The sequence below is a fragment of the Poecile atricapillus genome, chromosome 2 (assembly GCF_030490865.1).
Source record: "Poecile atricapillus isolate bPoeAtr1 chromosome 2, bPoeAtr1.hap1, whole genome shotgun sequence".
NCBI lineage: Eukaryota > Metazoa > Chordata > Aves > Passeriformes > Paridae > Poecile > Poecile atricapillus.
The window spans coordinates 102621410-102646743 of record NC_081250.1 but is presented as its reverse complement, the minus strand read 5'-3'; the positions used below and the strand labels follow the sequence as shown (position 1 = coordinate 102646743).

The window sequence follows — 25334 nt, the reverse complement described above, 5'->3', positions numbered from 1 at the left end:
TTAATTTAGGAGGAAATGGGACCATTTCCTTCTGATTTAATGGGAGGATTTAAGGGGAGACATTTTTAATTCAACATTTCAAACTGACCATGGTCCAGCTGCATTTCAAAGAATCTTTGCATTATGTATATGTTCTACAGGTGTAAAGTTTTTGCAAAATTGTTGTTTAAAAGCAAATGGCTGGTTTTCCTCAGGAATTATCCAGTCCACCCAGCTGTGTTGGTACAGCTGAGGATTTGTATGTAGTACAATAGACTGTAATTCCTTAAACTGGCACCCCACTACATAAAAATATAGTGGAATTTTGCTGAAGAAAGGGGAACCAGGGTACATACTCATCTGCATGATCTCACCTTGTTTTGATTCAGGAGAATTTATACCAGAGTATGTGAACCTTGTAGTTTGGAGAGACTTCATCTGTCCTAGAAACTTGCTTAAAATAGTAAGAATTTGAAAAATGCCCTTTTTAACATTGACAGTCAGCATTGTGCTGACATGCATGAAGGGTGAAATGTCTTTTATTTAAATATAATTATTAACTGGTCATTGTAATCTTTGACGGCAGTCTTTTTACTTCACCTCACTTTAGTTAACAGTGACAATTTAAAAACTTGTTTTGTAGATTCTACGTTAAATCATTCCTTACAAACAACACCAACACAAAAGAAAACTCCAACCTCTTCTTCAAGACAAAAAGACAAAGTTAACAAGAGAAATGAACGAGGGGAAACTCCTCTACATATGGCAGCCATTCGAGGGGATGTTAAACAGGTCAAGGAGCTAATCAGATTAGGTGCAAATGTAAATGTAAAAGATTTTGCAGGTAAGTTAATATGAGTACTCTTAACTGTATGAATTAAAAGTAACACTGAAGTCGTTAACAGAGGTTTCCTTTTGGTTCATGTTGTATGCGAATGAAAAAATATAACTTCGTAGAAATTCCCAAAATTGTTTTTCATTTCCAGTGGTAGTGGTAGTACTGGGATGCTACAGCACATAGTGTATTATTAGAACAGTGTTTTAATACCTAGAGGTTTCAGGGTTTTCCAGGGCCTTTGCACAGTAGGTATTTGCAGAAATCTGTGCACACTTGCTGAACTTGGTAGGATTATGCTGGGCAGAGCGTAATGGTGAGACCGTGGGCTATGTGAGGAGATACAAAGTTTAGTAATGGTGGAGGTGGTGACGCCGTGATGTGCACCGTCTCCACTGGGACAGCTGATATGCACCAAGGCAGATGAGAGTGGTATGGTTGCAGTTGTCATCTAGTCCTGCTGGATTAATGACAGCTTTGATATGTCAGTATTTGCTGTGATTTAAACAATGATTGATGAGCTTTGTTACGTTGTAACATATACAGTATTTTTAGGTTTATGGGTTTTGGTTTGTAGGTCTGAATTATGTTCTGTAATGGTTGTAAATGGTTGAGAAGAGTTGAGGTAGCAGGCCACTGTGGGAGAAACTAAAAACTATATAGCACAATTAGTTGTCGGCTCAAACTTGGTATCAAGAGAAGACATTAATGAGATGAACTGAAATCTTAACTTTAGGTAAGAAATAGATTGGTAATTTCTTGGTTTGAAGAGGGTAGCTGAATTTGTATTTGAGCATGAAGCTGCCTGGCATGTAGAGGAAGAGAAGAAGACAAGCAGAAGTAGAACACTGTGAGATCTTCAATGAAGTTGAGGGGGGAGATGAGAAGAACTTGTTGACAAGAGCAATTTTAGAAAAGGTGTGGGAGATTCAGGGGAAGACGGGCCCATAGAAATCACTGGCAGAATAATAGAAACACTTGAAGAAGATATGTAGTGGGTTGACCTTGGCAGGCTGCCAGACACCCACCTAGCTGCTCTCTCACTTCCCTTTTTCAACAAGGTGTGGGGAGAAAATAAGATTACAAAAAGCCCTTGTGGGTCACGTTAAAGACCATTTAATAGGAATAGCAAAAGCTGCATGTGCAAGCAAAGGAAGAAGAGGATCTATTTACTACTTCCCATCATCAGGCAAATGTTCAGTCCCTTCCCAGGAAGCAGGGTCTCAGCAGGTGTAACAGATGCTTGAAAAGACAAATGCCATTATGTACAAACTACCCTCCTTCCTTCTCCTTTCAATGAGCCTTTATTGCATGACATCCTGTGGTGTGGAATATACATTTGGGTCGGCTGTCCTGGCTATGTCCCTCCCAAACTCTTGTGCAGGAGGAGGGAGAGAAAACCATGACACTTTACAATCCCTGTTCAGCAGTAGCCAAAGCAGCAGCATGCTGTGAGTACTGGTGTAGCCCCAAATGCGTTGTACATTACTGTATGGGTTGCTTTGAAGGAAATTAACTTCACAGCTTCATCCCAGTCTGACCTAGGGCAGACACTTAATTTTGAAGGCAGATGAAAGGAAAAGGACAATGGCTGAGAGCTGATTCTGAGAATCAGTTGGAAACAAGTTGTTGGAGACTTCATTCAAAATTCTGGAGGAGGTATTTGGGATCAAGTGAGATTTTTTTTTATTGGTAAACCAAAGTGAGAAGCAGAGATGGCTGAACTTCAAAATACTGTGCAGAGGGGGAAATCAAGAAGAGGGGGAGGATTGAAGCCGTGAGTCATGAGTGGAGAAAAGTAGGAATTTAGGATGCAGTGTAGTTTAGAGAATTAGAGGTCTTTTAGCTAAGGATTTGGCAGAACTAAAGGAGCAGAAAATGAATTAGTAATGGAGGAAGTAACCCTGCTTATGGGATATCTGCCAAAATGATACTGCCATGTGAGAGCAAGAGTAAAGGAAACAGATTTTGACAGCAAGCCAGCACTAGAGTTGGCAGGCTGGACATTGTGAAAGGATGGAAAAGCAAAGCAATACAACATGGAGAAAAATAATTCATGGAGATAATTAATACAGAGAATAAAAGACAGGGGTCAGAGGGCTGGGAGCAGAAGAGTGTTATCGTGTTAGATGAGTGTGAAAAGGGCAAATGGCAGGAAAATCGAAAGAAGGAGGTAGTAGCCAGACAGTGCTGGAAGTGAGTAACCCAAGTGATGATTGAAGAAGAAATTTAGTGTATGAAGAACAGAAGGAGAGTGTTTTGCTTTAGAATAACTTAGAAGATATTTTCTTTTTTGCCTTTTTTTTTTTCTTTTCTTTTTTTTTATAGCTTTTTTTAAAATTTAAATGAGTGGTAGCTTGGAAGTTGAGTGAAAGATGAAGGTGAGAAATCCCATTACTGAAGGATTAGATAAGTTAGAGGTTTCTTGAACCTCCACTTCATGGATGTACAAGACTGCTACTGATTAGACACAGAGTTTACATGATTAAACTCTTCTGCTGGTTATGCTGGAAACAGAAGTTGAGTGCCTCCCCAGAATTGGGCTTTGAGAAGGCATCAACAGCAGTTCGTCAGCTATGAAGTGGAAGTCATCAAGTTGGGGACAGGAAATTGAGATAAGGAATATAGCATGTGTGGGTTGTCATCTTCAGTTGACGTTCTGCTACAGAAAATAAGAAGTGAACTTGCCGAAATCAAAATTTCAAAAAATTACTAGTGTTCTGGGAAATATCAGAATAAGTTCTCTGTCATTATTTGTTAATAGCTCATTATCTTGCCACTAGTATTGTTAATGATTACTAGTACATGCTCAGTAACTCTAAAGAAGCACTGGCTATGGTAATTTGCTGTGCTTACTGTTTCCAATAGTGTGGTTTCAAATGGTTTCTATATATTATTTATATATACACCTAACAAATACACCTAACACGTTCAAATGTTTACTAGTCAAAGATTCTCTAACATGTTTAGCCTGGGGATTTTGTGCCAGATTTTGTCTTTTGCTATTTGATTTGTGATTCCAGTGTTCAGTTTAATCTCAGAAAAACTTGGAATTTGATATGAGGTTTAAAGTTCATAAAGCAGCGTTGTTCATCAGATGGATGGCGTTCTGTTCTGCCAAGTACTGTGTATGAGAGTGTGTTTCGAAATGTTTGGAGAAAATAGAGATCTATAGCACAGGAATAAAAAAAACAGATCTTTGATCTTGGTCTTAAACCTACCATTCTTCACTCTAGGTTGGACACCACTGCATGAAGCTTGTAATGTTGGTTACTATGATGTTGCTAAAGTTCTGATAGCAGCCGGAGCAGATGTGAACACGCAGGGCTTGGATGATGATACCCCACTTCATGATTCTGCTAGTAGTGGACATAGAAACGTGAGTGTTCTGGGAGAGTGGGAGGGGGGTAAATATGTGGTTTGAAGTGCTGAAGCTTCAGAACAAATCTGAACTGTCCTCATTGCAGTCATATGGTCTTGTAGTTCTGCTTCTGCTGTTTTGGGAGCATCTTAAAGTTGTTTTGATTGTCTTTGTTTCATCTGACCTCTATTGCCAGATATTTTCTACCAGTACCTGTTTTCTTAAATATTTAAAAGTTTCACCTTTACTTTCTTAGTAAATAAGTACTTAGGTGAATTTTTTTGAGAAACCTTTACTGTATAGAATTCTCCAAAGAAAAATGTCTCCTAACAGTATACTGTGGATTTGTGTATGTTATACATACATGTTTATAGATATTTAAAGATATATAGCCTATATTTATTTTTAAATATTATTTATGGCACTGAAATAGAGAATTGTTGTATATATATTATTATTATTTTTTATTTTACCAATCAGCATGTAGTGGAGAAGATAAATGGAGCTCTGTACTTTACATCATTGTCTGCTGAATTTCCACATTCTTTACACATAGAGGGGGGAAAAAGTAATTAATACTGGGCACTGTGCTGAAAATGCAGTAGCCTTGGTATCACTGTAACATTAACAAGTTGTTGCCCTTGATGATGGACAAGTTGATGATTTTGATTTATTACATGCAGTTGTGGGTGGGAGTGGTTTGTTCTTCTAGTAAGATACTTTGATCTCTCTCAGGGCTTTTTGGAACTGCTGGGGAAACCAATAGGTACTGCAACTTGTAAAACTTTATCTGCTCCTTATTTAAGTGTAATAAAATTTGGAGCAAGAGGAGTATAGGGCCTGGTAGGTGGGGAACCAGATAAGTTGGGTGAAGAAATGCTAGAACAGCAAGAACAAAAGGCCCCTGTTTCTTTTTTTTATAATGATGCTGTGTCTGTGTAACAGAGAGCAGCTGTCTCTGGTCTTCCCCTTCACTTCCTTTATGGAGCAGACTATGTATATACTACCTGGACTTTGCATTTTAGTTGCTGAAGTTTTGCCTTCCAGTCTCAGTATCATAGATAGAACTTAGGATTGCATATCATGTTACTCACAGCTTGTGTGCAGCAGGGATTTTTATGCTGGTCAAGTAACATGTTGTGGATAACCTGAAAGTTAATGTATTTGATGCTACAGATTGTGAAGCTGTTGCTTCGACACGGTGGAAATCCATTTCAAGCCAATAAGCATGGGGAAAGACCTGTTGATGTTGCTGAAACTGAAGAATTGGAAATGCTGTTGAAAAGAGAGGTGCCCATCTCTGATGATGAGGACAGTTGCTCAGGTAAAAGTAGCTATTTAATTGCATACTTAAATGTATCATTTCACCTAAGGTTAAGTGGCCTTAATCTTTTGTATAGTGATAGCTATTAAGACTTGCTGCAGATAACAATTGAGATTGCTAAAGTAGTCTTCCACTTTTATTTTTAGAGGTAGTTTGTTTAGTTTTTCAATTGAATTGTCTGAAATGTGTTTTCTGATTTATTTTTTCTTTTACTTTTCTCTCTGTCTTTAATAAGCCATTCTCGCTTTGCAAATCAACTCTATATCATAATGGTGGTTTTATGAAAGAAAGATACAGAGGAAAACACCATATTTATTATGATACAGTGTGTTCTCTGAGATGGTTTGTTTCATGGTGAAAAATATCCCCAAAGTCACTTCCTTCCCACCTTTAGTAGATGAATCAGGAGTCAGTGTTTCATGTGGGTGTAACTTAGTTACTCGATGTAGAAAAGTTCCTGCCAGTGGGGAACTGCTGGTTTCTGTGGGCAGCCAGGTAAGTAACTTGCTGAAGTGGAGGCAGTAATTCTTGGTCCCTCCTGTGTTTCTGCAGATTGAGGAGTATGTAACACCTCTTGGAGCACAGAAAGAATTGTTGCCTCCTCAGAAGCAAAAGATTCTTGACCATGAGTAACTTATTTGAGTGCCAGACAGGAACTTTTCATTTGGCTTTCACAGAATATTCAACAATTCAGAATCTTTTAGGTAAAAGAAATGAGGTGGATGGAAACTGGCTGAATGTCTGGGCCAGAAGGGTGGTGGTTGGTGGCACAAAGTTTATTTGGAGGCCAGTAACTGCCTGTGTACCTTGGCTCAATACTGCATCCACCCCTGTGTTACACTTTCATTAATGGTTGGGGTGGAGTGTACCATCAGGAAGTTTCCTAATGACACTGAACTGGGGGTTCTGAGGAGGAGTAAGTGGTGCATCAGAGAGTTGTGCTGCCATCCAGAGGAACTTCGCTATGTTGGGGAAATAGGCTCATGGAAATCTCATGTAGTTCAACAAGGGGAAGTGCAAAGTCCTTCAGCTAGTGAGGAACCGTCCAAGCAGCAGTGCAGACTGGGTTTTGACCAGCTGGGAAAGCAGCTTTGTAGAAAAGACCCTGGGTCATGGTGAACAAAACCAGCTTGACAGTGAGCCAGCAGTGTGCCCTTGCTGCAAAGAAGGCCAGTGGTGTCCCCACTGCGTTAGGAGGAGCCTAATTTTCCTGCTTTTGCCTCCAGGTCAAAGGAGGTGATCCTTTGCCTCTGCTCAGCACTGGTGAGGCCACAGCTGGAGTGCTGGGTCCAGTTCTGGGCTCCCCAGTCCAGGAGAGACATTGACATAATGGGCAGAGTCCAGGGAAGGGCCAGGAAGATGATGAGGAGCCTGGTAAAGGAAAGGCTATGGGGAATCTTATTGATGTATAAAAATACCTGAGGGGAAGTTGCAGAGAGGATAGAGCTGGGCTCTTGTCAGCTGTGCACAGTGACAGGACCAGAGGCAATGGGCACACAGTGAAACACAGAAGTTCCCTTTGAGCAGAAAACATTTTTTTCACTGTGAGGATGGCCAAGTAGTGGCACAGGTTATCGAAGGAGGCTTTGGAGTCTCTGTCCTTGGAGATAATTCAAAAGCTTTCTGAGCATGGTCCTGGGCAGCTGGCTCTGGGTGTCCCTGCTTGAGCAGGGTGGGTTGAATGAGATGGTTTCCAGAGGTCCCTTCCAACCTCAACCATTCCGTGATCTGTGAAAAGCACATGAAGAAGACCATCATGTCACATGATTGTAAAAGTTGGTGTCTCTTTCCCAGACAAGTAAATAAAACTCAACCCCTAGGACTGTTTTCTATTCAAAGTTTCATTATACTTCAAGGCAAAAAAGTCATATTGCCCTATGTTCTGATGTAGTGTTAACTTTTTTGGCATTAGAATAACCTGAAATACTGTGCATGGTCCTTTGTTCTAAGGGACAGTTGTGGCATCACTTCACAGAATCAACTTCAGCTTAGTGAAAGCATTAATCTTAAGACAAATATTTTTACATATGTGTAATAGAAACTTGTTATTGTTTAGCAATTGATTCCTCAACAGTCTGTGCAGGATATTGTCCTTTTGAAAGAGTCAGGTCATAAAGGAATTATGTACAATGGGTGAGTTTTTCAAAATTTGAAGTGCATTACTTTTATTAGATATAAATGTTAATTAGTATTTTTACATGCCTTGGTGAGAGCTGTAAAGGGAGGGGAGAACTTTGATTTCATGACCTTCTGTTTTCTCTTAAAACAGAGAAAGACCTTCTTTTGTTGTGTGTTTAAGAAAGGTTTTTATTCTTTTTTCATTTGTAAAGAGGTGACTGCTGAACTGAACTCTTTTATCCTGAAGTGTGACAAGTGCCCCAAGAGTATTCAATTAATTTTTGCTTTCCTTACTCTAGATTCTGAAGAAGCTCCATCTGTAAATCCTTCCAGTGTAGATGGGAATGTTGATTCAGAAGCAGAAAAGGACTCTGCAGCCAACAACAGCAAACAGACAGTCCCTAGTAAGGCACCACTTCCATCTGCTCTAGATGAGTATGAGTTCAAAGATGATGATGAAGATGAAATGAAAAAAATGATTGATGACAAACATATTCTTAGAAAAGACCCAAGGAAAGAAGATGAGACTGAAGCTGAAAAGACTAACTTGTTCGTGAAACAAGAAAAAGTTGTCTTTTCAAAATCATTCAAAAATAAAAAGCAGAAACCCTCTAGAGTTCTGTATTCAAGTTCTGAAAGTTCAGATGAAGAAATACTTCAGGACAAGAAGATGGTCTCTCCTTGCTCTGTTTCAGAGACATCAAATTCTGATGTCAGAGTGAAGAAAGACTATATGGTTACAAACGAACACAAGCAAAAGGGCAAAGTTAAAAGGAAAGTAAAAAATCAGAGTAAAAATAAAGAGAATCAAGAAGTAAAGCAAGAAAAAGAAAATGCTAGAGTAACAAATATAGCTACTTCTGGATTAGATTCTTTAGATAAAGCTAGAGAGGAAGAAACCTTTAAGAAGTCTTTCACCTCAAAAGAAGATTCTTCTTTACAACTGTTTCATATCACTGCTGGAAAATCTCCAAAGCATCCCTGTGGGTTAAGTGAAAAGCAGTCAACACCATTAAAGCAAGAAAACACCAAAACTTGTTTATCACCAGGAGGTTCTGAAATAACATTGCAGTCTGAATTAGTTCGGTATGATCACAGCACTGATTCTGATTATCTGGTAGAAAGTTCTAGTGGCAAATCTTGCAAGCACAAAGAAAAAAGCAAGCATCATCAAAAGGATTTTCACTTGGAATTTGGTGAAAAATCTAGCCCTAAAATTAAAGAGGAAGATAACAACTCAACATTTGAGAATTCAGAGTATACTTTGAGAAAAATTGACAAGGAAGGTAAAACGCTTAAAAAGCATAAATTAAAACACAAAGAAAGAGAAAAGGAAAAGCACAAAAAGGAACAGGATGGGGAGAGGGAGAAACACAAACATAAAGATAATGGTAAAGAGGTACAAAGAAATATTGAGTTTGACAGAGAATTTTGGAAAGAGAACTTTTTCAAAAGTGATGAAAATGATGATGCATTGATAAATACAGAACATGAATGTCTTTCTTCAGACAGAAAATCAAAGGTAGAAAAAACTGTGGCAAAAGAAGATAAGTTAGTTAAGGAGAGACAGTTCCAGAAAGAGAGAAGTATTAAAGATGAGAGAGAAAAAGAGAAGAACAAAAAAGAAAATGAGAAGTTTCTAAAGGATGAAAAAATAAAAGATGCAAAAGAAGAAAAAGAAGTTGCGCTTGCGGATAAAGAAATAGAATTGTTCTGTTTTGGTGTTAAAGATGAGGCAGCCAGCGTGCATATAATAGAAAGAGAAACAGATACTGAAAAGCAGGAAAAGAATTTAAAGGAAAATAAAGAAAAGACAGAAAAGAGATTCTCAATCAAAGAAAAAGATGTTGAAAAGATAGAAAGGAAACATGGAGAAAAAGAGAAAAAGGTAAAGCATGAATACAAAATGGAGAAAGAAAAAGCAGAAGAAAATACAGAGAAAGTAAAGGAGAAGTCCAGTTTTCAGCAAGCAGAAAGGTGCCATAAGGAAAATGATAAAGTAAAAAGCATGGGTGCTCTTAAAAAAGTTGATGACAAGGAGAGAAATAAAGAAAAAACTGATAAGAAGCATGATAAAGAAAAGGCTGATAAAGACAGACATTGGGCTGAAAGCAAAGAAAAACACTGTACTGAAAGAAAAGTTAAACAGTCTGAAAAAGAATCTGAATCCACTAAATCAGAAAAAAATAGAACTAAAGAAAAGGAATTTGAAAAAAAAGACAAATCCAAAGACAAGGAGACCTCATCATTAGCAAGCTCAAAACACATGCAAGAGGAAAGGAGGTGTACTATTACTGAAAGTAATAAAACAGTTCATGACAAATTGTCATCTTTGAAAGAAAAACCAAAAGATGATTTGTTGAAAACTCCAGATGGTAGAGAGAAAGATAAAAAGGATAAAGATATAGACAGATACAAAGAGAGAGACAAGCATAAACTGCATCAAAATAGTTTGCTTAAACTAAAACTTGAACATGAGAAACTTAAGCCTAAACCAGCTCCTGCACCAAAGGATGCTCGCCCTAAAGAAAAAAGATTAGTCAACGATGATTTAATGCAAACTAGTTTTGAAAGAATGCTTAGCCTTAAAGATCTGGAAATAGAGCAGTGGCATAGAAAGCATAAAGAAAAAATAAAACAGAAAGAGAAGGAACGTTTGAGAAACCGCACTTGTTCAGAGCATAGCAAAATGAAGGAAAAACCCAAGCACTCATTAGCTGAAGTCAAAGGCAAAGAATTGATTCGTTCAAAAAGTTCAGAGTTGCCAGATGTTTGTATGAAGGAAAAACAGCAGAAAGATGCTACAAGTAATAGATCACAGTCAGTAGATACAAGAAGTGTCAATGTTGCAAAGCCTTCATTGGCTTTAGATAATTTAAATAGATCCCCCAAATCAGAAAGTGAAAAAATGGGGCTGAGCTCCAGGTCACTGTCCATGGTTTCTGTTGCAAGCTCTGAGGATTCTTGCCATACCACAGTAACTACTCCAAGGCCTGTAATAGAATATGATTCAGACTTTATGCCAGAAGGTTCTGATTCCCAAATGTCATTTTCACAGTCACCTTTTTTTGCAAGTGCCAAATCACCAGCCCTTGTGGAAAAAGAGGCTGATGGTCTTGCTGAGTTGCCAGATCGCGTTAAGCCATCTTTCACAAGCAGGCTTCCCCAAATGTATGTTAGATCAGCATCTGCTGAAGATGTTAAGTTGGTTTTAAATGAGTGTAGGGCTGTTACAGAGGCTCGAAGATGCAGCATGCCTGCTGCAGTTTCTGAACACAGCAAACAGCCTCGAACATCAGAAGAAAACAGCCAGAACACTATGCCATCAGTTCAGACTTACAGTAGCACTTCTCCTAAACCAGAACTACCGTGCAGCACACTTGAAAGAGATTTTCAAAGCAGTGTGACTGTTCTGCAGTCAAACTTCGCATCATCGCCAAATAGAGCTGTTAGCAGCAAGCAGGCAACAACAGGGACAGGTACCATTAAAGATACTGCTCAGATGAGCCCTTCAGAAGACTCTAACATGCCTTTAGAGCCATGTTATCAAAGTGGTGTGACTCAACAAACCAAATTGTGGGATGTGCCTTTTGACAGACTTAATTCATTAAACAATGACTCTAACAGCTTGGGTTGTGGTGCATTAGAGCAAGATGCTAAAAGCATTATAGCAGTGCATAATTCTGAGAGCAGGACATTAAAAGAGCAACAACTATCTGAATTTTTGCCTCAGCACCCTGAAATTAAGGGAAGTTCCAGTTCTCAAGAATCTGCATCATTTTTGCCTTCAAAGTCGCCTTGTTCTTTACCTATCCAGCCAGTTCCAGTTGTGTCAAAACACGTTTCTTTACCAGGAATTATCAGTCAAGATTCATCATTTGTACAGCAGCAAAATCTAGTTCAGACTACAACTTCTGCTTTGGATACAGATGCTAGTAGTACCAGAGAGATGGAAAATGGTTTCTTTCCTTCAACCATTAAGAACACTGATGCACCCATGCCTGTATATTCTGAGAGCTCTGCAAAAGATGTTTCACAGAGCTATGAAAGGATGAATGATTTACCAATGGTACCATTAGAGAAGGATGCTCCTGAAAGTGATAGCAATTCACAGTTAAATGTGAATTTTTACTCATTCAATAAAGTTGTTTGTGAGAATGCCCTGAGAGAAGTGGATGGTAACACAGCAGATACTTCAGATATTAGAAATGAAAAAGACCAACAAGAAAAGTTGATCTCTGTGCATGTTGTTGATAGTGAAGCCAGTGCTGATCTCTGTGAACTAAGTTCAGGAATGTCAAAGGGAATTACAAATGAATTGGTTAATAAAAGCCCCTGCACTGCAGACAGAGAAAATGTGTTGGGAGATGATCCACCGCAGTACTCCTCTCTATCCAATTTGGAAAATAGTTCACAACAGATTACACAGGAAGAAGTGCCTAAATACAGCCAAATTGTTAAAGCAGAAGAAGTTGCTGAGGATCAGAAGATGGAACAGCAAGACGTACCGCAAAGAATCACAAGGAACAGAGCAAATTTGCTTGCTAACCAGGGCAAGCAGAATCCTCTTGGCTGTACGCAAACATCAGAAAAAGAGTCTGAATCATCAGCATCTATGAAAGCAAGAATTAGATTAACTGAAGATGATGATGCTCAGGTACATCATCCACGTAAAAGGAAGGTGTCACGCGTGCCTCAGCCTGTGCAAGCGAACCCTTCTTTGCTGCAGGCCAAGGAGAAGACCCAGCAGTCACTGGCAGCTATTGTTGATTCTCTGAAACTTGAAGAGATTCAGCCATACAGTTCTGAGAGAGCAAACCCCTATTTTGAATACTTGCACATAAGGAAGAAAATAGAAGAGAAGCGTAAATTGCTATGCAGTGTTATTCCTCAGGCACCTCAATATTATGATGAATATGTGACCTTCAATGGCTCCTACCTGCTGGATGGCAATCCCCTGAGCAAGATATGCATCCCAACTGTAAGTAACATGGTCTTTCAATATGCAGTGGAATGAAAGGCATGTTTTGGTTTTATTTTTGTAACTTCCATATTCTTCCTAACTTGCTTCTGAATATTCTGCTGAAAGCAGTAAGTTGACATATGTCAAATTAATATTGATTAATCGCATCATATTTAAAGGCCCCATTCAGTGGAAATACAAATGGTGGTTCCACAGACACTATAAGACATACCATGTGTGACACCTGTCAGGGGCACACAGACAAATACTGTATTTCAAAGTAGGTAAAGCCCACTCTTTCAGAGGTGAAGTCAATTATTGAGAGCTTCTTTAAATTTCTGCTGTCGATAATTTCATTAAAACTAATTAGACAAAGCTGTTTCGTTTGGAGGGGGGTGGATGTGCAGTGCTTCAACATACTAAGTCCATCACCGAATGTTTTAAGTAGGAGAGTGCCTGCCAGCTATCTCAAAAGCAGCAGATGTAATCTGCTATGTCCTGGCTTTTAAAATCTATCAATCTAAAGTGTTCATAATTTTATTAAATAGTGTCAAGGTTTTTTCCTTTTTACTGAAGAACAGTTGTTTATGTCTAAGCTCTCCATTTCTGAATGGACAAGTTATTATGTCAGCTCATCTCAGATAACTCACCCTTACCTGAGAGTAAAAAAGCTTTAGCTTTTTCCAGTAGAGTTGAGGATTTTTTGATGAAGCAATGAATGGAAGTTTAATGTGTGCATTTACATATGTTTGCTTCATTACACAGCTAGTCTTAATTCCTTGTACAAGCTGTTTGTTCTTGTGTTGGTTTTTTTTTGTAGCATTTTTTTTTAATTAGCAGGCCAGTTATAGTCTGAGGAAAGTTGTGGGTAAGATGACTTATAGACAAGGTCTGTAAGTGCCCAAGGGTGTATGGTAAGCTTCACCACAATGTACCAGGCTGTCAGCCTTCCTAAGTCTAAAAATCTTTCTCAGTAGCTGTGGCAGCTTCTGTAATATCTTTATCACTGGAAGCATAGATTTAATTTTTTTTTTTAAAGCTGCTGTTAGTCAAGTACATACTGTTTCCAAGCTACAGCTTACTGCTTTGGCATCACACTTCAGTGCTTAATTTGGGGTAAGTGGAAAGTAGAAAAGCATGGCATATATTTTTCCCTGGCCCATCTCCCACCTGAGCAATAGAATTCAATTCCCTATTATAAATGGCACTGTGTGTAGACACCATAAGGAGAAGGGTTTTTTTGACTTGATATTTAAGCACTGCCTTATAATTCCTTCTTGTCTCTGTTGCTGTGTATAAGGACTCAGCAGTTAATGAAAATAAATGTAGGTATTTGAGAGCAAAGTCTCAAGTAACAGTTTCAGAAAATACCAGAGATAGGTGTGTGTTTCCTGTTCTCAATGGCTTTTAATTAATTGTAGAAAAGAAAAACCCCTTTAAAAAAAGTCGATAAAAATGTTAATATGTAATTGAAAGATTGCAGTTACTGATTTTTGTCTAATTTAGATTTCTGGTTTGCTTCCTTACTCATACATGTTCTGTTGGTAATGATGTTTCAAACAGTTAATTGTTTTGTATACAATTTGATGGTCCTGGTAATATCCTACAGATGTAGAGAGAACAGGTGGAACGTTTTATTTCAAGCTCCTAGAAGCAAAAAAGGAAGAAGATAAATTTTGAGAAGCCAAAATAAATTATTAGGAAATTAGTGGTTATTTTCATTAGAATTAAAATGTAAGAAAAAGCATGATTTTTTTTCTAAATAAGAAGATACTCTAAGCAATTCAGTTTTGTTTAGACAATCTAAGGAATTCAGTTTTGTTTGTCTGAAAAATCTCCAATGCGACTAAGTGCTTTACCTAATTGCTGTCACTTGTGTAAATGTACAATTTTGATAAAACTTTTCATGTTTCCTTTCAGAAAAAATATATTCCTTAAAAAATTAGTAATAGTTAAGATTTAACTTATTGGCAGAAATTGCTTGTGTACACAGTTTAATAATTTTATTTTGTCACCATTGAAAATCACAATCATAATAATTCCTGTTATGAATACCATAAAAAGAAGTGTTGCTAAACCAAGGATCATTTCATACTCAGAAATGAGTGTTTGTTTATTATACACATTGTCCAACAAAGTGAGAATAAAGGCTAGGCTTGGTCTCTCTGAAATAGTGAAATATTAATAATGTGTTGTTACACTTGTAGTGCAGAATTTAATTAGCAACTGTAAAAATTACCTTTTCGTCGAGTTTGTTTTACAGTTTTTCCCTTAGATTCTCTCATGAGTCTCTGTTAACCAATTTTTTTCCTCATCAATTTATGTAGAAAGAAAGTAGATACTCTTTCTTCAATTATTCCTGTGTTACAGATATCCTTTGTGCAGGTCTATGTGGAGACCATATATTAGCTCTGACACTCTGAGACTCAGAATGGCTGGTGTAACATACTGTTCTCTGCATTGGAATTTTAATCATGCACTGTAGTTTATCTGATTAACTTCAAACATACTGTAGGTGGGAACCAGGAGATGGTGTGCTAAAACCTTGTTTCCACAGCCTTGTTTATATATTGTAATTTACAGCCTGGATCACCTAAGGCTGTGAGAGTATTCATGTATGAATTATGGCTTCTCTTTCACCAGTACAAATACAAAACATAAGGTAGGAGACATCAGGTCAATTCAAAATAGAAGGAAACAAGTCTGAATCTTCTAACAGAGTAAATTTCAATTGTACTTGGGCTCTGTTGCCTTTCAGATTGTTCCATGTTCTTCAGGATTCTGTCATCTTTATCTGAATTGTCTCCTGAGAGGAGGTACCAGGATGATTCACTGCCAGAATGGCTATCTAGCAGTTGTGTTTCTGGTAAAAGGGATTCTGACTGGTCTCCCTGGCCCTGCTGTAGAAACTCAAGTGGTAAAATCTAATTTTAGGGGTATTGCCAGAAACTTGTTTTCAAAATGCTTGAAATAGACCATTAGAGCAGGCCAGTTGTTAGGGTGCCATGGAAGAGTGCAGGTTTGTAGCAGGCACAAATGAGGATTGAAGGTTTATAGAGTGAAGAGTTGATGCTCTTGTTGTAGTTGTTTTGAAGGATGCAAGGACTGCAGGAAATTTTCTAATGGATTTTGGTGTATTGGAGATGGGAAGGGCATGTCTTGAACATGAACTCTTGCCAATCAAACCTGCTCTGATGGCTGGCTCCAAGTGAGGTGGAGCAGAGGCACAAGGCCAAGTTCTGTCTGGCTTTTCTGGGTCATTTCTCAGACTGGGAACAGAGAATTCTCTGGAGCAGGCAGGGCCCCTTTGTGTCCCTCTCTTCTGTATGGAGTGTGGGCCCTTAAGAAAATAGTTTGATATTTTGGTTATGCAAAAAACAGAAGGCACCTTTTTTCTGTGGTGTTCAGTTTCATGCTCTGTTCTTGCAAGTCCAACCTATGTGTTTGTATTTTCTCTACACAGTTTTTTGTGTTCTGTTTAGTAACAGTTCCTTTGACTAGAGGGTCCAAGAGGCTTCTCCAGCTATTTCTCCCTCAAAACCTTTAATGCAGACTTTCTAGTCTCAAAGAAAGCAATTTCCTTTGTCTGAATCCAGTGCTGGTTCACAAGCTGGAATTTCCAGCAGGTGGTGTGCAACTGCCCAAATCCTGTGTTCAGACTCTAAAGGATCTGAGGCTCACTCTTCCCAAGTTTCCAAGAAGAGAGGAAAAAACAGATCATTCCATAAATGACTACAACCAAACTTAGCATTTAGCTGTACGTTTTGGCAGATGGTGCAGGGCTGGGCAGGAGTGAAGAGTTTATGGATATATCTAGTGGCACTAGGGATCTCTGGGGTCATGGAGACCTGTTAGTGTCACACAAGTGTGAATATAATCTGAGGGCTGAATATAATCTGCTGAAACAGAGTTCTGCATGGTTAAATAAAAGTCCACACAGCTCTGCTGTCTAGATGATCAGCTCCTTGTCAGGTTATTTCTATGGTGTTGATTCTTATTTCTGTTGTGCAGTTAAGCCATCTGTAAATTTAAGGGAATAACATTTTAAAATATTTGAAATGTAGTGACAAGACAAGGGTGAACAGCTTTAAACTGAGAGAGGACAGGTTTAGATTAGCTATTAGGAAGAAATTCTTCACTGTGACACACTGAAGCAGGTTGCCAAGAGAAACTGTGGCTGCCCCATCCCTGGAAGTGTTCAGTGTCAGATTGGATGGGGCCTTGGGTAACCTGGTCTAGTGGGTGACATCCCTGCACATGGCAGGAGGCATGGAACTAATGACCCCTCAGGTCCCTTCCTACCCAGACCATTCTGTGATTCTGTGAAATTGTTCAGTTGATATGGATGCTTGCCAGCTCTGAAATTTTTATTTCTGGAGAATTTAGGTGCATAAACCCAAAGCTTATTTATAGTCAGATTCTCTGTCTTGCTTCTTATCTGTGTGCTTTTCTGTAAGCAAAAGAACGGAGATTTTGGGAGATGTTTTAGGTTTATTAAAATTAAAGCTTGATATTACTTACAAGCATTCTGTCTTATTTTATTGAAAGCACTATTGTATCATGAATGCAAAGTTTTCAGGAAAAACTAGACTATAAGGGGGTATGTTTGGTTTTAATACTGATGTTTTACACAAAATGGCATATGCCGTAAGCATTACTGGTTTGAGAGCCAAACTGTTTTCACTAAGAAAAATTAAGTGTATCCTATTCTGCAGTTTGAAATGTAAAGGAATTGAATGTCATTTTATACCTTATAATAATTTAAGGAATGAATTGCAATCAGTTATTCATATTATGTTCCATAATTCCAGAGACTGGAATGACTGACTTCCAATTGGAGAAAAAATTGTCCTGAAATAATTTTCTGATATAATAATAATTCAAGCACTTCTGGTACATAAATAACTTTGTTACTGGAATGTATAGGTGCAAGATTATTAGTATCAATCTAGTTTAATCTACAGTGTTTGTATTTCCATAATGGATTTATTACTTCTTGACAGTTGAAGGATCTATTTTATTGAAAAGAGTTATTTTCTATGTGTGTTAGATACAAGGTGGAGTAGAGTAACTGCAGGTATGTATTTGAGCTGTGGTTTTTTGAGTATCAGTGGTAGTAGGCAGTGTTTCATTTAGTTTGAATGGGTCTTTACAAATCAGTATCAGTGCTCTTAGATCTGTCAGTTGTTAAAGCCCACACTGAACTGTCAGACAGAACTGGCATAAAGAGAAGTAAACTTTAGGTGGAGCCTTAAAACTCCCAAGATGTTTTTAGTTACTTCTCAAAAAGCATCTGATTTCTGCAGTTGCCAGGAGGGCTCCAGGTGCCTTCTCAGTGTTTTTCATACAGCTCAGACCAGATAGTAATTCTGGTTGTTTACTGTAATTGACTGAAGATGCAAAATGTTTACAATATAGCAAATCAATAACAGCATTGATATGTCACTCAAGTATATTTGATTTTTTTAAATTATTTCCTTTTTAAGGAATAAGTTTTTTTAAAAACTTCCTTGAATAACTGACATGAAGAAACACTTTTTCAAGCTACTGTTTGGGTCTCTAGTGTACTTTTTGTGCTTGCCTGTGTTCTGAGTGATTGCAATTGATGATATTGGGAGTATGGTTGGTTATTTTTGTGCAGTAAAAAATGCTGTTGCCATTGTATAGATATATCTAGTGGTTTGGGGTTTTTTAGTGATACTTTTTTTTTACTTTGCTCTTGCATTTTGCTAGGCAGTTTTTACCTTCTGAGAATGAACATCTGTGCTGTAAAGAGTCTTTAAAGCTGAAAGCAAGTTGTATTCTTACTATATTCTACAGTATAACCTTTTAAAAAGAACAGTTATGGAATGCTGATAATGACTGGTTAAAAGCACTAAACAGCTTGAAATGCCTTTTTTACTTGGGTTTATTAATTTTATAGCATGGAATCCTTAAAATCTTTTACTGCAAACACATTGAATTCACATAATTAATGGAAGTTAAAAGCTCTTCTTTTTCTTAAAAAAACACCTTGCTTATTGTTTTTTTTTTAATAGATCACATAAGAAGTGCCTAAACATGTTAAATACATATTCACTGTACTATTTATAAAACTTTTTCCACAGATTACACCACCTCCATCACTGTCGGACCCGCTTAAAGAACTATTTAAACAACAGGAGGTTGTAAGGATGAAACTACGTTTACAGCACAGTATTGAAAGGGTAAGACTAATTTATTTTTTTATGTCCTCGATTTAAGCTTTAAGATTTTTTGCCTTTTCAATGAGCAGACTACATTTTTGTCAATTTAACAGTGTTTAAAAGTAATCTTCTTTCTATCCAAATGTATTAATTGGAGAAACTTCTAAATGTTTAAATTCTAAATAACTTCTAAATGAGGAAAAATGGTTTGAACAGCTGTCAGCAGAACCCTCAAGTTGATGAGATAGCAGCTTTTTCCTGTTAATTGCTTTGAGCTGTGTCCCAGATTTATCCTAGAGGCAGTGGGAAGGAAGATTCACACTGTAGTTTTGAAAGCTAATGATGGTTGTAGAATTCAGAACCAAATTGACTAAGTTAAAAGAATGGAAGACATAGTAAATTCTGTATTGAGAGGAGACACTTGTGGCTCTAAGACTAAAACATGTTTGGTAATATTCTGCTCAGAAACTGCCTAAAATTATATTAGAACTACATCTGTAGGCATCACTGATTTTGAGCACAGAAATATTCCTGGTTTAGGAGTATTCTTTATTTTTAGGTTGCCCTTTTTCCTTGGTAACCTAGCTTTAGATGCTAATATTGTAAGCCAGATAGCTTGTGGGCACAAGCAGGACCCCTTTCTGACACAGATGTATCATAAAGATTTACACATAATTATACAAGGAGCTGCCACATGAAACCCAGTGTGATGCTTTTTCAATTGACAATTTCAATGTGACTTAAAAAACCCAGCTGAGGGAGGGGTTTTACTTGAATTTAGTAATTCAGTGAAAAATATAAAATAAGAAGCACAAAGATTGTAAACATAGTGAAGTTCTGACTGAAATCAGTTGCGACTAAGAACATTGTGGCCAGCAGGGTGAGGGAGGTGATTCTGTCCCTCTTCTCTGTGAGATATGCCCCCTCAGAGTGCTGCATCCAGCTCTGGGGTCCCCAGCAGAAGGAGGACATGGACCTGTTGGAGTGAGTCCAGAGGAAGGCCATGAAACTGAGGAGAGGGCTAGAGCACCTCTCCTATGGAGAGCAGACTGAGAAAGCTGGGGCTGCTCGGCCTGGAGGAGAGAAGGCTCTGGGGTACTTCATTGGGCCATTTCAGTATTTAAAGAGGCTTATATAAAAGAAGGAAAGTGACTTTTAACACAGGCCAATAGTGATAAGACAAGGGGAGGTACAGTTGTAAACCAGATGAGGAGAGATTTAGATTAGATATTCAGAAGGAAATTCCTTACTGTGAGGGTGGTGAGGCACAGGAACAGCTTGCCCTGGGAAGCTGTGGATGCCCCATCCCTGGCAGTGTTCAAGGCCAGGCTGTGTGGAGCCCTAAACAAACTGGTCTAGTGGAAGGTGTTCTTGCCCATGGCTGGACAGTTGTAACTATATAATCTTTAAGGTCCCTTCCAACCCAGACTCTATGGTTCTAAGGAAAGGAAGGGTGCTTCTTTTCCTGTCTTACGAAAAACAGCAAATATATTATAATGTTATAATCCACCTTCTTTTATTTTGATAAAAATTAGAGCCATTTTATTGCAGAGCAGTAAACACATACAAACAATCTTCTGTGTCTTAAAAAATATGCATATTCATAGTTATTTTGCTCATATGGGCTGTTCTTCAAATGAAAATCCACTTTATACAACTGTAAGTCAAGCTTTGTCAAGTCAGTTGCATTTTTCTTGTCTCAGTTTAGGAAAGAATATTTATGGAGCTGTGAATTTAGGAAGTTTTTGCATGTTGTTTAAAAAAAATTATCCTGCAAATATTTCTGCTTCAATTTGCTTGGCCACTGTGCCTAGAGTAAAAGGCTTCATACAGTTAACATTCACAAATCTGTATCCCAACCCTATGCTCCTCCTACCTTTCATCTTTCACCACCCTCATTAACCAGAACTTGCCTCAGTAAGTGGAAATATTCAGCTGTCAGTGGAGGCTGGGGCTAAGGAGAAGGTGTTCTCAACTCTGACATCCACAGGACACTCTGCATCATTAAATTGAAATTTCAGATTTGATTAGAAGAACAATCTCCCCTACCTTCAGCAGCCCATTTCTCACACTGTTCAAAAGTGTAAGCCCTAAAAAGAAATGTTTAAAATTAGTGGACATTATTATGAATGCTTAACTTACTAAATATATATTTATATGTTGATACCTTAATTAGGAAAAGCTTATTGTCTCTAATGAGCAAGAGGTTCTTCGTGTTCACTACCGAGCAGCCAGGACCTTGGCTAATCAGACTCTGCCCTTCAGTGCCTGCACTGTGCTGCTGGATGCTGAGGTATACAATGTGCCCCTGGATGCTCAGGTAAAGATTTGTCCTTCACATCTTCAGACAAAAGGTCTGGCTAGCCTGGCTCAAGCATTTGGAGAGAATTCTGTTCCCATAACAAAATTGTCATTGATTTGCCTGGAATTAAGATTATGCCCACTAAATAGGGCCTCAAATGGGTGTGCAGTAATAGGAGGATATAGGTGTATGTATGTGGTTTTTCTGTTTTGTACTGTGTCTGGTTTTCTTTCACCTTCAGGAATTATGAGAAGGATAAAATAAGAAAATTCCTCTGCTGATCTTGTTACAAAAAAAACATATTTCAGTCATAAACAGAACATGTTTTTGAAGCTTACAAATACAGATTAAACAAGAGCAAAGAATTATCAGCATAGAAGCCCACACCTATCAGTAATCCAGATAATTGGAATGCAGTAGTGTGTGAAGTGATGAAATTGATTTATAAAATTTGGAAATGTTTTGTGGACGTATCCACATTATACTTTCTTCCTCTGTACAAGGCAGTCACTAGAATTGTACATTAAAAAACAGATGGCCAACAGTGAAATGTTAAATGCTACCAGATGAAAGAACCTTTTTCAGAATTACTTTAGGCTCCATATGACTTTCTTGTGCCACGTTATTTACATGTTCAGTATGGGTATTTAGTCCTGATTAAAACATAAAATAAGCAATGTGCTTCGTAATCTTTGTATGTTGTATGGACTGTCACTGAAAAGTTGGCTGCAGCTGTATTTCTAAGATAAAATAATCTCATGGTGTTGGTGTTTTGTGGACACTTTTTCCAACAAGCACAGAACCATCGTTCAGCACCTGTTACAGTGACTGTGAGAGAAGCACATAATGCAAGGAGGAAATGTTGATGTTTTGGGTGTAATAAAAGTGTTGATGCATTGGATGTTGGGCATTTTAAAATGAAACACGTATATTTCTAACATATGGGAGATTTTACATTAGTTCTGAAGCTCTTTATAGAATTATTACAGCTTCCAGTGTTTCTTCAGTCAATTACTACATTTTTCCCCAGTCTTTAAAGAACTAGAGCTCTGCCCAACTAGGTGATTCAGCAGGAGACAGCAGTTTATGGAGATTGTACTGTTGTCCCTCTTACACAGATAAATTTTTAAAGCGTTGTTTCCTTAGTACTTCTAACTGACAGGGCAAAAATTTTTCTTTTCCAAAATTCCAAATATCCTTTGCTTTATTTCTGCTCCAATTCATAGGCCTCGAGCTTTTCAGAGATGAGGAATACATGAGTTGTGCACGTAACTGCAGTTTTGTAGTTAACATTTTACAATTTGTTTTAAGTAAGCTGATTCTGTATCTGAATTTTGTGAAACAAAAGGAATCTTTGTTGGAAGAGATACTGAGGTGTTGTGTGTCCCCCCAAGTATTGCCATTTCTTTTACCATCTATATAATAGCAAGAGCAGTAATAAAATGCCTGTCCTTTCCCCTCACTGCTTCAATGGTTTTGCGTTTCAGTCTATGGTAATTTTTCTTAGGAAATTACATTGCATATAATTTTCAGCAAATTATTAAATAATTTTTTTATGTAATTGAAATAAATTTTTATACCACCAACTTTTGATGGTTTGATTTAAATTAACGGGAAGAATGTAGATGCATAAGAAAACATTGTGTTATAATGCATTCTGCCATATTCCTGTTACCCCATTAGCAAGTACTAATTTTGTGCTGTAGAAGGGTCAATCTTGGTGCGTTTGATTTGGCTTCTTTTTGTTCCTCCTGCTACAGTGTACAAATTCCTGCAGTGTCTTCTCCCTGAAAGAGGAACAGCAGCTTCTTGTATTTAGTGGTTATTATTGAAATGTTAGATTGGCATAGTCTGGCTTTAGGACTATGTATAGAGTATATCTAGTTTCTCAGAGTGGGCAGATGTGACATTCCAAATCCTTATGCAATGGTTGGAATTTAAAAAAAAAAAAAAACAAAAAACTAAACAATTTCATTAAGCAGGATGTAAGACAGGTCTGCTCACTTTTTTTAATCTCTTTTTGGGGATTGTGATGGCAAAAATATTTTTTAAATTGCATTCAATACTTGTGTAGTCAGTTAAACCAGGCTGCTCAAGTTTTCCTTTATTAATGTTTTGCTTTTCCCTGAAGGATATTGATTTGATTTGTTACTGAATTTTAAAGAGAAAAAAGAGAGACAGTAATTTCATGGAAGGATCTGACTTTATTAGTTAAGACTTTAAGGTATAAATCTTTAAGCTTCCCACTCTAAATTTCAAAACCAGTAAATAGCTTGAGGGAATCTGAAAATAGCTGTTTTTAGTGGGCAGCTGGCTCACAGTGGAAGTGATGGGTCAACATTTATACTTTTATATACCTTTGTACTTTGAATCTGTTTTCCCATGGGAAGCACTGTTTGTGGGATTGTTTATGTTCCACTTGAGTAGGTTTTGTGTTTTGAAGTATGTTTAAGGTTGAATCATCAAGTTTGAGTAAACTTTTGGTTTTTTCAGACTGATGACAGCAAAGCATCGGTGAGGGATCGATTTAATGCAAGACAGTTCATGTCATGGCTGCAGGACGTTGATGATAAGTTTGACAAATTAAAGGTACACGCCTTGGTCTTTCCACTTTGAAAACAAAACAAACCAAAATTAATGTCATTCTGAAGATGAGATGAATATATAGTAGATTTGTGTGCAGTATCATGGGCTTTTGTGGGGGCAACACAAAGGAAGGTCTATCAGTATAGAAAAAAACTGACTTTAGTTGCCATGTAGTGTAATGGAATATTCTGCAAATTTCTAAATACATACTGAGGGAATAATTTACTATTATTTACTATCACCAGAGAGGCTATTAGAGATAATTCCTGTGTTTGAACTTGTTGCAATATTTTTTCAAATATTTCAATAACTTCTTTCTCGATTTTAAACCAGACGTGCCTTTTGATGAGGCAGCAGCACGAAGCAGCAGCGCTGAACGCGGTGCAGAGACTGGAGTGGCAGCTTAAACTGCAAGAGCTTGATCCTGCTACATACAAATCCATCAGCATTTATGAAATTCAAGAGTTTTATGTTCCTCTTGTTGATGTTAATGATGACTTTGAATTGACACCCATATGACAACCAGCACCGTCTGGCTCTCCCCTCCCCGTGGACAGCTAGAGACTGAGGTGCAGTGATGCACAAAGGTATTTTACTTTTGAGACAGAGCACTTAATTCTGTGGGACACTACTGTTCTCAATAATTCAGGTGTTCCTACAGAGACGTGTGGCACAGACACTTGTTCAAACACAGAAGATGGATGCTAATTTTAAGTTCAGATTTCCAGTAACTGCTGTTATCTGTATATTAAAATTGCCTGTAGCTTTAGAGCTTATTGCTGAAAAAGATGACAAAACCTGGTGAGTTTACAGCGCTGGAAGCTGTTAATAACTAAAACATCCACCAAAAAGCAAACGATACTTAAAATCTGCTATAAAGCTTTGTATTATGAAACTTCAGTAACAGTTGAACTCCCACAGAAGAATGATGAGAAAGCCTGTGGAAGAAAGTGTAAGACTTGGAGGAAAATAATCAATCTTATTATGTTTTGTAAATTACTGTACAGATTTCTTTTTGGAAAAAGATGTAATATTGTCTTCATTTTTAAATAATTTATTTTATACATATTGTGCAAATGTAAATAGTCTTGTAATTAATGTTCAAACCTGTATAAAACAGATATTTTAACTGTAAAACTGTTTTTGTCTAATGTTTTATTGGACCAAAGTTGTTGTTTTTATTAAGTGTAGTGTGTTCCTGGTTGGCAGTTCCTTTTTGTATGGCATGCGTTTGATTTAGCTGCTTGTTTCATCACCATAACTGTAAAAGGATTGAACTGTATTGCATGCTCCACAGGACTCTGAACTCCTTCCCCTCAATAACTGATACCTAAACTGTTGTAATACTTACAAAATCATACTTCATATTAGTCTGCTGTTGTAATGCCATACCTACGACTTCCTATACTGAAAATATTTTTGTGTAAAACAAAAAACCCAACCCTTTTGCTCTTATATGGTGGTCTCGTAATAGAGCCTATTTTTTCCAACAAAATGCCTTTGAATTAAAATTCTTAAATTGTATATTGTCTATTTTAATATTAACCTCTAGAAGGGATATGTAAATAGTTGTAAATATAATACTTAATAAATTTTATTGGTCATGTTATTAGTTGGAATTTCTTAATATTGGAACGCTTGATACATCAAACCTTAGCATTCCTGGAATATATAAGCAGAC

General features: G+C 37.5%; 1 protein-coding gene across 4 annotated transcripts in view; it reads left to right on the top strand.

The window, feature by feature from the left end:
• Window positions 1-25262, top strand: part of ANKRD12 (ankyrin repeat domain 12) — a 59247-nt gene extending 33985 nt beyond the window's left edge. For 3 of the 4 annotated variants that reach the window (XM_058830807.1, XM_058830808.1, XM_058830809.1), the window contains 8 exons: window positions 623-823; window positions 4051-4193; window positions 5352-5499; window positions 7917-12598; window positions 18688-18786; window positions 20942-21085; window positions 23561-23656; window positions 23987-25262. In XM_058830807.1, the coding sequence (XP_058686790.1) occupies window positions 623-823; window positions 4051-4193; window positions 5352-5499; window positions 7917-12598; window positions 18688-18786; window positions 20942-21085; window positions 23561-23656; window positions 23987-24172 (5699 nt within the window). In that variant the 3' untranslated portion in view covers window positions 24173-25262. The remainder of the gene's footprint in view (window positions 1-622; window positions 824-4050; window positions 4194-5351; window positions 5500-7916; window positions 12599-18687; window positions 18787-20941; window positions 21086-23560; window positions 23657-23986) is intronic. The other variant, XM_058830810.1, reaches the window with a different exon arrangement.
• The last annotated feature ends 72 nt before the right edge of the window (window positions 25263-25334 follow it).